Genomic DNA, 15,129 nt, shown 5'->3' with positions numbered 1-15,129 from the left:
TCTTTCCCACCATTATTTCCACCACTATGAAATTAAAATCTTCACCCAAATGTATTAGAAAGAGAGATTTAAACTGTGACCAGCACATAATGAGCACAAATACATTTGCATTTAAAATACAAGGCCTCAAACTTCTCCAGCATCAGTGAAGGGTTGATACACTGCTGCTCAATCCTTTCACCTAAAAACATAAGTGAATGAGTTTAAATATTAGTTTCTATAATACTACTTTCCCTCAGCTTTCTTTATGTTTATGGTAATACAAGAAATTAGAAGCAGTTTCTTTACATAACCTTAGTACTTTCAATTTTTCAAAAAATTAAATAAAAAACCACCATTGTCCAACTCAGTTTCTTTCCCCTCCATGCCTCTAGTGCCCAATTTCAGATGAGGCAGATCTCTAAGACTCAATGCTCATCACTTGGGGAAGGAGAAAGGCAGTGAAAGGAGGGAGACAGAGAAAAGGGAGATCAAACTTTATTCTGTAACGTTACAGGATGCACATGCATGGACGTCACTTATGAGGTTTAATTCCTGCCATACAACATTGCAATATATGCTGGATACTTCTACATTATTTCATGCATTGATATGCCTTCCTCCACTTCTGCAGACTAAGTCTTGATGAGTTAAATCTAATTTTGGGAAAGCTGAGAACGAAGTCATTTCTACGCAAAGCAACTGTATGAATTGATGTTCTTGAAGTCTTCAAATCCCTCCAAGCTTAGCATTAACCTTTTTGTCCTCAATATGCCTTTACATGACAGAAAGCTACTTTAAAATGTTTTTCAGACCTTGATATGTCCACCAAATGTATCGTAATTGAAGAACTGACACTCCTTTTCACGATAGCAGGTATCTTCTGTCTCCCCCTTGATTAAGATGTTCCTTGTAAGAACTCCAACTTCTGCCCTCATGTCCACTCCATCAATAACTTCTCCTACATGAGGAAACTGAGGATTTTCTGTCCAAAAACAGTGTGTGGGGGGGAAGAGTTGTCATTGATTAAAACCAAAACCAACTTATTTTATATAAGCAAGCTAATTGTAGCAACAAAACCCACGCATTCTGATACCTTAACATGCTGTTCTCTCTTAGCTTAGGCTGTGGTTGACTCAATGATGGTTAAGCATCTTGCAGGATGACAAATCAAGTATGCTACTCCACGTTTCCTTCCAAAACAAAGTTCTGTCTATGTATTTTTCATTTTAGTAAGACAACTAATCCTAAACAAATCCCAACATTTTATTTGCAAGTGCATCTTAATTTCAGTCCAATAGTTTGTGAACAGGATGGATAAAACACAAAGAAAAGTTTAAATGAATCCAATACATCTAGAAAACTTTTAATGAAACATAGATGCAGATTAGCTTTAAAAGAAAAAAAGATGTTGGCTGCTTAATCTGTTCCGAAGAAAAATTAAGAACGGAAAGGCCAAAACACCTTTAGAAAATACCATAGTCATCCCCCTCTGAAAGAAAAAAAGATTTGCTTTCCTAACTAAATTTGCTCTTTCCTTGACAGCTATTCTGAGGACGCATAAACTAAAATTAGGGAAAACAAGATACTCTGGTTTTACACTGTTCTTCCAAAGAAACAATCAATTTCTTATTTGTCTATACAAACTGAGAAAATTATAAGGTCCTGTAAACCTTAAAAAATGTATTTATGTGTTTATTTTTTAAAAACATTTTTTTTCCTTTTTTTTCCCCTCCATTTATTGATTCCCTGGATACAGACTGTCACTATTCCTTCAAAGCTGACAAAAGCATACAAGCCTAAACTGGTCACTACCACAATATGAAGCAGAACCAAGAGTGGTATTAATTCTGTACCTGCTGTTGAGGATTTAAAAAGACAATAGATGCCTGTAAAAGGGACTGCACTCCTCTCCTTGAAGACTTACCTATTGTTTTTCCCTATATTTGACTAGCATACATAAATCAAGCTAAGAAAGATCAACTAGGCCTCCTACAAAACAATACTTTTTAGTTTTCCTACTACAAAGGGGCCAAAATAGCTAAAAACTTAGCAAAAAATACAAGAAATAATTCCAAAAGATGGTAAGTTCTTCAGCATGTCAAATTTGGCATTTCACAGAAAATTCATTCTTTGTGGAACAAACATATAGGGTGGTTTGGGGATTTTTTAAAACAGTATCTGTAACTATGACAAAGGAAACCTGATACAGAGGGTGAAAAAAACCAAGATGGGCCAGTTCATCTCCTTTAACATCTTTTGAAGACCTATATATAGTTCAGATAGCATTTATTTTCAAAAAAAAAAAAAAAAAGCCAAGATTTTGTATTTTATGCCATATTGTAAATCTTGGGAAAAAAAGGGTTTTTTAAAATCCTTTAAAAGCAGCTGCTTTTTCACAGTACATGATTGCCGAGCTGAAACAGAGTTCGCACATACACTATTCAGCGGTGACAAAAGCCTTAAACTTCATACCGCACCCTTCAAGTTAAGCTTGCTCTTTAAAATACTGTGCTCAATAACACACACAACATGAGACACTTAAGAACAAAGCCCAGGAAGTGTCATGCTCAACTGCACTAAGTCAGCTCCGCGGCTTCATGCGCCCTGCTATTCTCTGATGTATATAATAAGGTGAGCTTAGATACGCTTTTTCCAGATCTGGGACTTCACAATGCAGTAAAACATATCTGACCCATGCTAACGAATGCTGTGGGATGCAAACTGCACTGCAAAGTGGACATACAAACTGGCAGTCCCTTAAGACATGGGAGAACAGGGAAGTTTGCGGGTGTTCACAGAAAACTCTCCTCTTCCAAGAACAGAGAAAGAGGAGTGGTTTGAAGAAGAGGAAGTCACACCATACAAAGGTGAATGGGACAAAAACCGATCCTGCAGAGCACTGATCGGCTGCTGCAAACTAACACTGCAGAAGAACACTGGTTAGTTTGTGCTACAAACTGACGCTGCAGCCCACCAGAAGGGAGCGAGCGGGGAAGCTCAAGGCCTGAGGCTGGTGGACCACCAGGGACGAGGACGCTGGCATGGGAGGGGGCGCGGAGTGGCAGAAGGAAAACACCGATGCCAGCAGAGCAGGGGAGCCAGTCCCACGGGAGGCTCTTGTGAAGTCATGCAGAATGACTCAGATAATAAAAAAGGAAACGGTCAACAACACGCATGATCATTTTGCGCGCATCACGCCCAAAGGAAAAACAGATTGCAAATACTCAGGGATATCCTGTGTGCGCAGAGGCTTGGAAGTGCCACTTATTTCATAACCATTTTGCTGGGGGGTGGAGGGGGTGGGGGAGAGATAGGTTTAAAGATTGCCATTTTCTTTTTTCTTCTTTTTTTTTTTCTTCTTTCTCCTTTTTTAATAACAACAGAAAAAATTATAATGATAACACTTCAAAAGATAGGAAGGGCACTAAAGGCAAAGGAAATGGTAATGACCACAACAGCCATTCAAGCACATATGAAGAGAACTAGTGAAAAGACAGAAAGGAGCCAAGAAAGGAAAACAAGCATAATCCTCTTGGAAGAAAACTAAAACATTCAATGAGCCTGGGAAGAAAGGAAAAAGAAAAGTTAGTATGGTAAGCTGTGAGGCAGACCTGACATTATACAAAGCAATTTTATAGCAAGGAGAAGTACAGGTTCCTGTATACAGCAACATAGACAGCAACCAAGACAGGTGAACAGGCTGTTCTTTAATGCTCCCGCTGAAAGGGACTGTCCAGGGTGTACTACCATGAATACGTATTTCACACTAATCTTCAAGTGGTGACTACTCTCATACCTTTGACTTTGACTTGATGCGTCATACACTCTGGGCAGGGAAGGAGGGTGAATTCCTCTGTCTGATACATTGAATAGTCTGTGCTTGCGACCACAATCCGGTCTCCAGGCTCCCAACTACTAACATCATCCAGAAGATTCAGTATCACTCCACCTACAGCTTCTACCTGGAAGCCTGAAATTGGGACACCTAATTAAGAAAAAAAAGTAAACACAACATAAGATTATATTCACCCTTATGTGAAACCATCTCCGAGAAGATACTAATAAGAAATGTATGAGATTTCACAAGCTCCAAAGCCCTCTAAAGTACAATTCTGCCCAATGTGCCAGTGTGAGATACCATTACAGCCTGTTTATTTGGTGGATCTCAGATAAAACAAATGGAAAAGATGAAACTAACAGTGACAGGACAAAAAAAAAAAATCTATGATTTTAAAAAAAAAAACAAACCCTAACACCATATGGCAACAATCTGTAGGTCCAGCTACCTCTGCTTGTTTCAAGTGACATTTTTCTACCTTTTAAAAGTCTACAGATGTAATCAAGGACCTGGCAAAACAAAGTAGGGGGACTTTCCTTTTTATTCACAACTAATAAAACAGTTTGGCAGGCTAAGTTACACACGCATGCGATTTCACTGCCTTGTGATGAATTTGCATAAGTTCAGCAGCTCTTACTCTTGACCCTAAGTCTACAGTACCAGCAAGTAAAAGATGTATTTTGGTAGATTTTTTTTTTTTAATATAAGTCTACACATTTTCATAGGGCTGTAATGAACAGCAAAGGAGTAGTATCAAATAGCTCAATTACTTAACAAATAAATATCCCACTAACTCAAAAAAATACTTGAGGCAAATACAATATTGCTCAGTAATTCTACAAACAGAAAAAGATGACTGCCAATAAAAAGCAAAACTCAGATCAAAGGTATCTTAAATACAAAAATGAATAAAGGATAAAAGCAAATGAGTGATAGGTCCTCCAGGCTCTTTACACCACAGATTCAACTTGGTATGAGAAAAAGCTCAGAGGCTTTGATTTAAAATAGAAATGGACATTACTAGAAGGAAAAAAAAAAAAGTCTGTTACAGCCTTTTTGTAAGACCCCTTATCTCTATCTAAATATATTAAAAAAAGACGACTCTTAATGTTATGCTGTTCACATACCATATACAAACAGATTGAGAAAACAGGCTGTACTGAAGAACTGTGTCCTCATACTTCATCCATAGCAAAAAAACCCACCCCAAACCCAAAAAACCCCAACTTACAGCAGCACTCAGAAATTTAAATTGCAACCAACAGTTCTAGCAAAAAAGCGTACACAATATTTTTTATTCCTTCCCTAACTGCAGGATTTCACAAAATGCTTTCCTACCATCATTCCATTCGCTATAAGCTCTCACAACAAACTTCTGACCATCCACTGTGAAAAACTCTTTCTGAGCAAGAGCTTTCCCACCAGTGCTGTGATTTTCATAGTTTCTCACTGATTCATTGCAGGAAGAATTTCCACCACCTATGACACCAACAAAAGCCCAGGCTTGTCTGTGAAAAACAAAAGTAAATGTTTAAATATAACGGTCCTTAACAAATTCTTCAAACAGTTAAAGGACAAGACAAGGAGCACAGAAGTCATAAATAATCCTTTTGCCGGCTCTTCCAAATTGATTTTAAAATGCAACTTCAAAATGCAGAAGAAAAATGGGCAGACCTCATTGAAAAGAAACATAGTTTGAAATAATTGGATGCACTATATACAAATCAGCAAATACAAGAGCTCTTAATGGAGAAGACTTTCAGGTACGTTTTTAACACAACATCCAACAAGATGCAATTTGCTTTTGGAAAAAGCATAAGAGACAAGTGACAGAAGCAATACAGGATCCTACTCTCAAACAGCTTTACTGGGGGACAGGAGGACTAGCAGCCAGTGCCGATGCTCCCGCTGCAGCCTGCAGCCGTCTTGGCGCCGTGGCAAGCAGCATCCCAGAGCAGCGGCCAGGAGTCCCAGGAGACCACGCATGCATCAGGCTGGGAGGGATGGACACAGCCAGCAGCAGCCACTGGCGATCACTGTACTGGACGGGCAATACCTTTTGAATCTTTCAAGATGCTTAGATCCAGAAAAGGCACCACATACTGTTGCACAACCTTTGCACGAGGGATCACCGATCTTTCTTAAGGCTAAGACCAAGGATTTTTGCTTTTCCCCCCTTCTCTGGCCTTCCCCTCAGCTGGACATCTACTTGGCTGAGCACTGGCATGGAGCAGGGAACTGTCCTGGATGTACTTCCCCTTCCTACCGCTCTGCTCAATGCATCCAAGTGTTTTGGAAATGAACAGCAAACGGCATGCCACAGAAAGCTGCCACCGAGTTCAAAAAACAAGGCTATTTTGCTGTCCTTTACTGCTGTGTAATGCCATAATTATGTGTGCAGAGGAAGCAGTCGAGATCATCTATTAATAAGCTGAACATTTTTGCATCATTAAAGTTGAATCATTCACCCCAAATGAAAACAGTGTCTACTAGCTGGACTGTACTCTGTTGCTAATGACTGATTCAAAACCAGGTATTAAACCCACCTTCAATCCAGCTGCCTTTATTTCAGTCCCCTCATGACATTCTTATTGATTGGCATTTAAAAGGCCAAATGAAACTTAGCGTTAACCTGTTCATAACAGTACATACTGGGCCAGCTCTCAGTAGTATTAGCAAACAAGCTGAACGTTTCACATACCAACACTTAAAATAAATTTCAAGATATTTTAATGCATGCTGTTGTGCAGGAAGAGGCAGAAGGGGAGGGGGATGTAACGGAGTATTCACCTTCAATGCTGAGATCTCCTTCGCTAGCTTTACAGGTTTAACAAAACAACCCTGCTTTTCCACAGTAAGCACTCAGGGAAAGCTTCTCACCCATCTTCCACAGCAGAACAAGACAATTTTATGTGATTACAGAGCCTCTACCGACTAATGAAAACAGACAAGAATCAGTTCAGCAGAGAAGGAAGAAAGGCTGCTTCTTCTCAGCTGCAGGCTGAAGAAGTTCCTCATTTCAGACAAACCGGGTCTGTCAAACCTCAGGTCACAGGCAGAGACAAACACCAGAAACCCACACCTCCAGGCCAGGTCGGGGCTGGCTGCACGGCGACCTGAACAGCCGCCACACGGGCTTCACGGCTTTCACGAAGCGGTACTTATTACAGGACATCCAGGTCTCAGCACCTCTGGCCAAACTGCTTCAGAGGCAGTGCTGCAAGCACTTTCCATCCCACGACCACATGCTTACGCAGCCACTGACACAAGTGTGCTCCTGACGGGAACCGAGGTCAGAACACGCCATCCTGACTGACGCCCCGGCCCGCCTCTGCCAAAGCAGAGGGAGGAAGCTAACTGGAATCCAGATGTTGGGGGATAGTGAGGGGTAAGAATAGAACGGAAAAACTGTCTGATTTCCTGGAAAATAGAAACAGGTTATACAACACCATCTTAATGGAAGCTGAAGAACGGACTGACAGTTAGTTAGGAGACTTGGTGCCCTTTCACTTGTATTGCTAAACCCGTGCAGCACAAAGCCAAGTTAAGAGCATGCACTGCAAAAAGTCATTAGCAACAACTAAATGAACGGCACAGCAGTTTAGGTTTCCTGCTTTAGTAATTCCTATTATACCTCTTCTCCTGTCACACCACCCAAACCCTGACCAACTGAAAAGAATGGTCAAAAGATACAGAAACACCTTACAAGTGTACTTCAATAACAAAATATTTTTACAGATCAGTTCCCTTGCAGAATCAGTGGAGGGGTAATGTACTTTCATTTCAACAGCGCACAGGTATGAATAAGATGCTCTTTGATACACAGGATTAGCATCCCTTCCCTGTATTCAGTTTCTAGCTTGGCATTCCTTGCCCCTCCCTACATAAAGTCATACACATTAAAAGCTTCACCTAGCAACTGTTTGCTATCAGTGTGCTTGAACGAAAAAAGTTCCTCCCTGCACCCAGTTTTAATTCCTGTAAAGAACAGTGAGAGACAGCAATTACGAGTAAGTAATAAAGTCTATCACACAGATACTTGTAACTATCAGTCTCTGCACTATCAAAATACTGCACAGTGAATACTACTACTGCAGTATTACGTACAACACTGAGAATCCTCTGAAGACTTTAAGAACAGACACCGTCAAAGTCTATCAAATCCCCCAAAGGTGGCAGGATCTGTATCTAATCTTTACTCAGCACAAGAGTGAAAATAAATTATTTACCTGTAACTCAATCCTCTGACAAACTTACTTCCCAGAAGATTTTGAATAGTCACTCTGGTTTCCTCCAGTAGATTTTTAGCAGCTGAATCTCCTACAGCAATAGCAACAATGCGACCAGGACTTCCATTTTTCAGTAAGTTCTGGAGCTTCAAGCTTTCTTCTGAGAATTCATGAGTATCAAACTTCAGCACTTCCAAAATCTCTGCTGTGTCCTGATCGATCACTCTCACATTTAGTCCTCGGGAAAAATTCTTTTTAAATGTATAATGACCATAGGCCAGCCCTGAGAAATACATAGTCTTTGACAGAAGAGTCCATGATAACTTCTGGTGCCCGTGCAACTCCAGCGTTCCTTCAGGGCCCACACCAATAAATTTTTTGCCAAATTCTGGCACATCAGCACTTTCGTTTGACTTCCCATACAAAATAATAGTTGCTTTGGATTTATAGCGGCATTTCTCTGCTCCAACATGAAGCATTCCACCATCCTTTATCAGGATAAATCGAGTTCTCAAGGTAATATTTTTAGAACCTTCTTTATCATCACCAAAAACAAGTAACCCTAGAGGAAAAAAAAAATATTTATGTAGGTCAAAGCAAAATTCAGATAGTCTCAAAGAACCAAGTTCTGCAATAAGAACAACAGAAAAATTACAGATTTATTTTCCACACCCATGAATCAAGCTGTTATGCTCTTATGTATGTTTAAGAATATTTGGGAAAGTAACTCCTACCAATTGTGATTTATCTTTCTAAGAACTTGGTCGGTTTATCCCTAATTTTTTCTGCCATTTTGGTAGAATTACTAACATACCACAGTCACCATCAGAAGACAATTAGATCTTGTACAAGGAAGGTACTACTACACAAGACTTGTTTTACTGTATCCTACAGAAAACCACATCAATTCTCCACTGAAAAGACTCTACAGTGTTCATTTATCTTTTTAATGATATTCCTGGCCTGGTAGTAGACTGGAAAGTAAAAGCAGGGGAACTGGTCAATAAGCTACAACATAAAATTCCAACACATTTTTCATGTAATCACAGAAGTAAAAACTGTGCAGTAAACCGAAGAGTGATATTCATCTTGCCATTTCATACCTCCATCCTGTATAACTATAGAGTGTACTGTAGCATCTGAGTTCAGACGAAACAAATCCCCTTTTTTGATAAAAACTCTCTTTTCTGGATCTTTTCCAGGGCTCCAGTTTTTAAGACGAGGATTCTGATCAGGACAATTCTCTGCAATACAATGTGAAATTCAGCTTTTAAAAAACAAGCATCATCACATCAATCAAGGCAGCAATAGGATGAACATGAGCAAGGCAGAGTCAGTCACCCACAAAGGATTCCCACCTCCTTCTGTGGTTACAATACTGCAGCCGCTGATGCTACTGTTTGTATTTGAGCAGCCAAAAAGATACCTGAAAGGTGGCTAAACTCTCAAGGGTGGGAAGGCATTCTTATACTGAATTAAACTACTGATGACCATAGACTGAGCTGCCCACAAATACTGTTGACAATAGATACCTTCAAACCCCATCTGATATTTTTGATATTTTCTACATCACCTGCAGTAGATGAGGAGAGGTAAGTGGGAAGCATGCAGATCCACAGCAGTCACACTGCGCACTGGATGTCCTAGGCCAGCTACCGAGGCCAACTAACGTGGTTGTAAAGCATCTAAATATCTCATCTCCCTCACGGTCTCTCCCTGTGTGAGAAACGCTGACCCCTTCTTGCTTTTAAGCATCCAAATCACTTCTTTCAGTGTAGGTTTGCAGGTAATGGATAAAGAGGGACAAGACATCCTTAGTATAATACCTTACTGGTTAGAGCAGTTTCCTGGGAGACAAGACATTTAGGTCTAAATTCACGGTTTGTACTCCTTAGAAAGTCAGCTTAAATATCAGGCTACAAACCACTCAAGAGCAGACACACATGCAATCCTTACTGAAACCCTGCTGAAGGTCTGGCACTACACAGGCAATAACACCATACTACAATGCCAGAAAAGGAGAAGCAGCAGCAAGAAGTGACAGGGTTGTGTGATTTCAGATGAAGTTATAGCAGTGTAGTATTTACAACACACACATCTTTAGTGTATTACGCAGCTGAGTAATGCAGCAGCATAGACACACTTCAAAAACAGAAAGGGAAGTATATTCCTTGGATTTTCTAACCAAAAGAAAAGTCAGACTGAAAAATATTTTTCTTAAGCAAAAGACAACCATAAAGATGCCAAAATAAACAGGTTAGCAGCCCAACTGAGAGTAACAGTCAAAATAGCCTTTTCACACCTTATCTTCTGGAGAAAAACACCCACACATCTGCAATGCAACTTTGGGGGCAAAAAGCTATAGGCAATAGCCCATTCTTGCAAAATCTAAAGAAAGTGAAACCTATCCACAAGTTTAACACAAGCCAGCCTTAGTTTTGCTGACAGAAATGTTTTTCCTTTGGTGTTAACTCTCCACATTTCAAACCCTTTCCAACTCAGGAAACCCACATAAACCAAGATTTGACTACCAGTGGGAAAAAATTAGCAAAACTGCGTAAGGGCAAAAGGCATTAAAGTAGTAATATAAAAATAAAAACAAAAGAAAATCTTTTGGGGTGATCCTAAGACGACAGCATTTAGAAAATGAAATTCAATACATGAGAGAAAAGCCAAAAAGCAAGAAGCATTGCTATCAGCAAGACTGTTGAGCACTCACCGCATAAATGCAAGTCTATTGCCTGACTCATACAGAGTCACTAAACCCCTTCCCCCAGACACCACACACACAAGCACTGTGAAGAAACATGTATTTCCTGGCTGTTAGCAAAGGGCAATGTGAGGAAACCATGAGTCAGCAACCTGATGATTTCTGCTTAGCGTGATTCACAGAAGAGAAGACCTAGTAACTGTAAATTTTTCTGTTGAGTCAGAAAGAAGAGGTATAGCACAGTAACTAAAAAAAAAAAATTAAATCTATTGTATGTTACAATCCAGCAAGGAAGCCATCAGCATCAGAAATAGGCACTCCTGTAATGCAAGCATGCTTCTGAAGCATGGTGGATCAACTCTTTGGCAAGCAGATCAGATGCGCTTAGCAAAAGTATTTTGAAATTCTCCCTTAGCAATTGCAGTGGGGTGCAGGGTAACATCAAATATTTAGTACTTCACCACATGTTACCTCCACAATTACTGATTAGATTTTACAGGCCACAGTCATTGCCTCCACAGTTAAGGTTAAATGAAAACAGAAGCACAGACCAGAAAATGTTAGGTAGTTATGGCCTTGCCAAATTTAACCACTCATGCTGAAAATTTTTCAAGTCAAGCCTCTGCTTCAGACCATTTTTATAAAAAAGGGTCAGCTCTCCTTAAGGTTTAGTTGCTTCTACTAGGGTTGGGAGGGGAGGAAGTGATATTTTTGCAAATGGTGGAGGGGGGAAAAAAAAAACCACCAAAAAACCAGCCTGCCAAAAAAAAATTCTAGAACATTCCATGTGCTGGAGCAAGGATATGAAATTTGGCAGGAGAAAAGGCAGGAAACAGTTCTCAAGATGTAGTTAAATAGTTCCTTTCTACCTGCTTAGCCACCATGTCTGGAGTTTTTAAGGCCTCTGGGAAAAAGTTATCAGTGTTATATTATGCTCAGCAGAAGTTTATCACAGTTTGGCAGCTAAATTTTCTGAGGATCCTGTTTACCCTGGGCAAGCTCCAGCCAAGAGCTGCAAAAGCCAAGCAGAACTTTTCCCTGAAAACCTCCCCAGCTTGTCATCCTAACCCTGCAGCACAAGCCCCTGGAAATGGGGAAGGAAATTGCATTTCCAGTGCTTTCCCTGATCTCCAATGTTCAGGACTCCTTAGGAAAAAAGATGATGACAGGAAGATAAAAACAGGGAGAAAAAAATAAACCAGCTGACAGGCAGGAACAGAAATGCAGACAAGTATCATTTTCCCTCTGGGGAAGGTATGCCGGAGGTTTAGGATTTACACGCAATTACTACTAAGTCTCACATTCCCTCCACTGCCTTTTAAACAGCCATTAAAAGTACTGACAATATGGATTTCCAATTAGCCTTTAAGAAGAACACACCTAGCTGAACGGGTGTCGTTGGCTGCAGTACCACATGTGCTAGGTTGGGGCTAGGTGTATTAACATTTCAACCTGTTGGGAAGCTTTTGGGGAGTTGCTGCAACAATACTGCAAGATTAAAATTTCAGCCAGACTTTCCTTGGTGCCTGTAGGAGTTTCTCTTGTGTCAGGGTTTCCAAAGGATTCTATGGGTGCATGTTGTTTTTTTTAAAGGATAATGCAGGGGAACTTCAGAAAGACACAATGCAACAATTAATGCTGAAAACTGGCCTGGACTTCTAGCAAGAAGCAGTGCAATATTGAAGGAAAGCAGTCACAACCTTAAGTAAGGGCTAAGGAGTAACCTAAGTCATTACCGTAGACAAAAAAAAGCCCATCTACTAAATCACAGCAACTCTTCCTGCAACATCCTCAGTACCCACGGTGATCCAACCACCACGTGCTGACCATGCATTCAGTGCAAAAAATCTGCACAACTCTATGCCTCTGGAATGAGCTACTGAGGATGAACCAAAACCATTCCAAAACCACTTACCTTTTTTAAAAAGGCAAGCCATCTCCTTCACATTATCAGCTTTTAAAGCATAAAGGGACTATTATTTTATGTATCCCACAGCACACAATAACAACCCCACTTCTAGCAAAACCATCATCAAAATCTACAACTTTTAGTTAATTAAAAGTTAAAGTCTTGGTATCAAAGCACAAAGGTTCCCCCTGCCACCGCCCCACCCCCCCGCCGCCAAAGTACTTCTCAGAGTCAATGGGCTAAGTCACCCTTCAGCCTTCTCTTGAGCTTGGCTGTAACTGAAGTACTTACTGCAGATGTGTACCCCTGTTACCAGTGATCTGAATCACAACATAGCCATAACCTTCCATTTACTACTCCCGCAGGTTTTTTTTGTTTTCCTCCATAATTATTAGGAAAACTCAGTAACTTCACCCAAGAAGAGAGATCTTGGCAAGCCACCACCAAGACCGCTCCGGTCAGATGTGTGCATTCATTTTGTACTGTCATCTGAAATCATCAATTGATTATCAAATTTGTTCAGCCTGTGTTGCACTAACTTCGGAAACTGAATTTTTTGAGTTACTATGCGAAAAGCCACAGAGAAGTCTAAGTCTGTTGCATTGCAATAGCCAACTGCTTCAATTCAACACCTGTTTAACTTTTAGAAACCTGACTTCTGCCTTAAAAAAAAAAAAAAAACAAAAAGAAAAAACCAACCAAAAAAACCCAACCCGTGCTCCAAACTATACTACCAACCTTTAGCAACTGCACCTCATCGTAACTCCTAGCTGTATTTGACCAGAGGGATCTATACTTAGTGATCAGCGGTTAATCACATCACCCGTTCATGTTTTATAACCACTGACACATTTGGGAGGTTTTCCAAATTCCATGAAAGCTGCCCATTTTTCTAAGATGAGCTGACAAAAAAATCAAGGCTCATAGATCAAAAAGGTCCCTGCCCAATTTGTGTATAAACAAAGCAAACGCATACTGTTGGTATAAATTCTTGCGGATTTTTAAATGTTTTTACTTGAACACTCTTACTATCTTCCTCAGTTACTGCTTAAACAGACAGGATTTCATTTTGTCTACAATTTGTGAACATATCAGACAGCTTCTTCTGCTGACAAAAATAATTACACTTATACGACATTCATGCTTCTTTCCCCCTCACCAGTAGTCTTTACTTACTGCTATGCCTTTTTCCTTCATGTAAGTAAATCAAATCATTCACAGTAAAAACATATAAAAATGACACTGATAACAGAAAAAGCCCCCAAACACTGCTTCCCTCCATGTTAAAATTGCAGTAAGCATTCTATTTTCGCATATAACTTTTAACAGTAATCCTGATGCTGAATTATTGAATTATGTTCACAGGGACCGTAACTTCTAGGATGATTTTGTTTGCAAAAAACTTACCATCTGGAGCATATTTTGAAGCTATTCCCAAAAAAATCCCCAGTGCAACAAAAAGTGAAAGGCTAGAAATGGCAAAGCAAATGAGAGTATTTTTATGCCTGTTGGCTTCTGCCTGGCGGCGGTGCTGATCCACTGGTAAGGACGGGAGTCTTGTCCGGGCTTCTTGTCTCGCAGAGGTAAATTCGGCTGCAGCATGGCTCTGCGAAGGCGGCGGGGGACGGAGAGGGGCAATTCTCCCCGGGACGTATCCCGAAGACCTGTGACTGCTCCCGTTCTGAGGCCGGAGGAAAGCAGGGGAGCTCCCCCTGGCATCAGTGTCTTGCATGTTATAAAGTCACTGGAACATGCACACACACACAGAGGGGAAAAAATAAGAGACAGGCTTTCAGAATACAGACTACAATACATAAAAGAAAAAAAAGAAACAAACAAAAAAGCAATTTTAAGCCACATGCCTTCTTAAGAAGAACAGCCACTGAAACTGTGGCTATTTACAAAGTACCAGTCACTCAGTTGCTACCCGTCATTTGCCATGGTGTAACAGCTTGAAACAATAGTATATATGTCTTCAACAAAATTAAACTCAAAAGCATCTGGTATGGGAACACAGTACAGCACAGACCATTTCTTTGTAGTTCCACTAGGTATTTTTCACAGGGTGTTTTCACAGTTAACTTGTGTTATGCGATTAAGAAACAAGCTGAACAATGAGAAAGCTAGCAACCCCTTCTTCCCCACAGTTATGCAAAGAATGCCTAAATGTATTTCTTCTGCACACAGAAGCAGAACAAACTCCTCATTGTTTTCCTTTATGGAAAAGAAGCTGAAAGAGACAAGCCTGCCTTCCACACTGGAAGCAATAAAAAGCATTTAAATTTAATACATAAAATACCAAACACAATTTTATTTATATTCGTGCTGATACAACTTAGTCAGCACTTTTAATTAGCTGAGGCATACAGAGCCTGCAAACTCCTAATTTACTCACAGTGGGATTCGGTTGCTAGCAAAGGTACATCAGGAATGGTCCTGTAAGAAAGTCATCTGCATCTCG

At 40.2% G+C, this 15,129-nt stretch overlaps 1 protein-coding gene across 1 annotated transcript in view; it reads right to left on the bottom strand.

Annotated features, from left to right (window-relative positions):
• The window catches only part of TMEM2 (transmembrane protein 2), a 39,450-nt gene extending 25,050 nt beyond the window's left edge, over positions 1 to 14,400 (bottom strand). Inside the window, exons 1-6 of the mRNA XM_009328094.1 lie at positions 14,076 to 14,400; positions 9,153 to 9,293; positions 8,050 to 8,611; positions 5,159 to 5,328; positions 3,779 to 3,967; positions 795 to 964 (exon numbers count right to left, since the gene is read on the bottom strand). Of these exons, the coding sequence (XP_009326369.1) occupies positions 795 to 964; positions 3,779 to 3,967; positions 5,159 to 5,328; positions 8,050 to 8,611; positions 9,153 to 9,293; positions 14,076 to 14,400 (1,557 nt within the window). The remainder of the gene's footprint in view (positions 1 to 794; positions 965 to 3,778; positions 3,968 to 5,158; positions 5,329 to 8,049; positions 8,612 to 9,152; positions 9,294 to 14,075) is intronic.
• Positions 14,401 to 15,129: the final 729 nt, after the last annotated feature.

Source organism: Pygoscelis adeliae, unplaced genomic scaffold (genome assembly GCF_000699105.1).
Source record: "Pygoscelis adeliae isolate BGI_AS28 unplaced genomic scaffold, ASM69910v1 Scaffold45, whole genome shotgun sequence".
Taxonomy (NCBI): domain Eukaryota; kingdom Metazoa; phylum Chordata; class Aves; order Sphenisciformes; family Spheniscidae; genus Pygoscelis; species Pygoscelis adeliae.
Note: the sequence above shows the minus strand (reverse complement) of the source record. Positions and strands in the feature narration are given on the sequence as shown.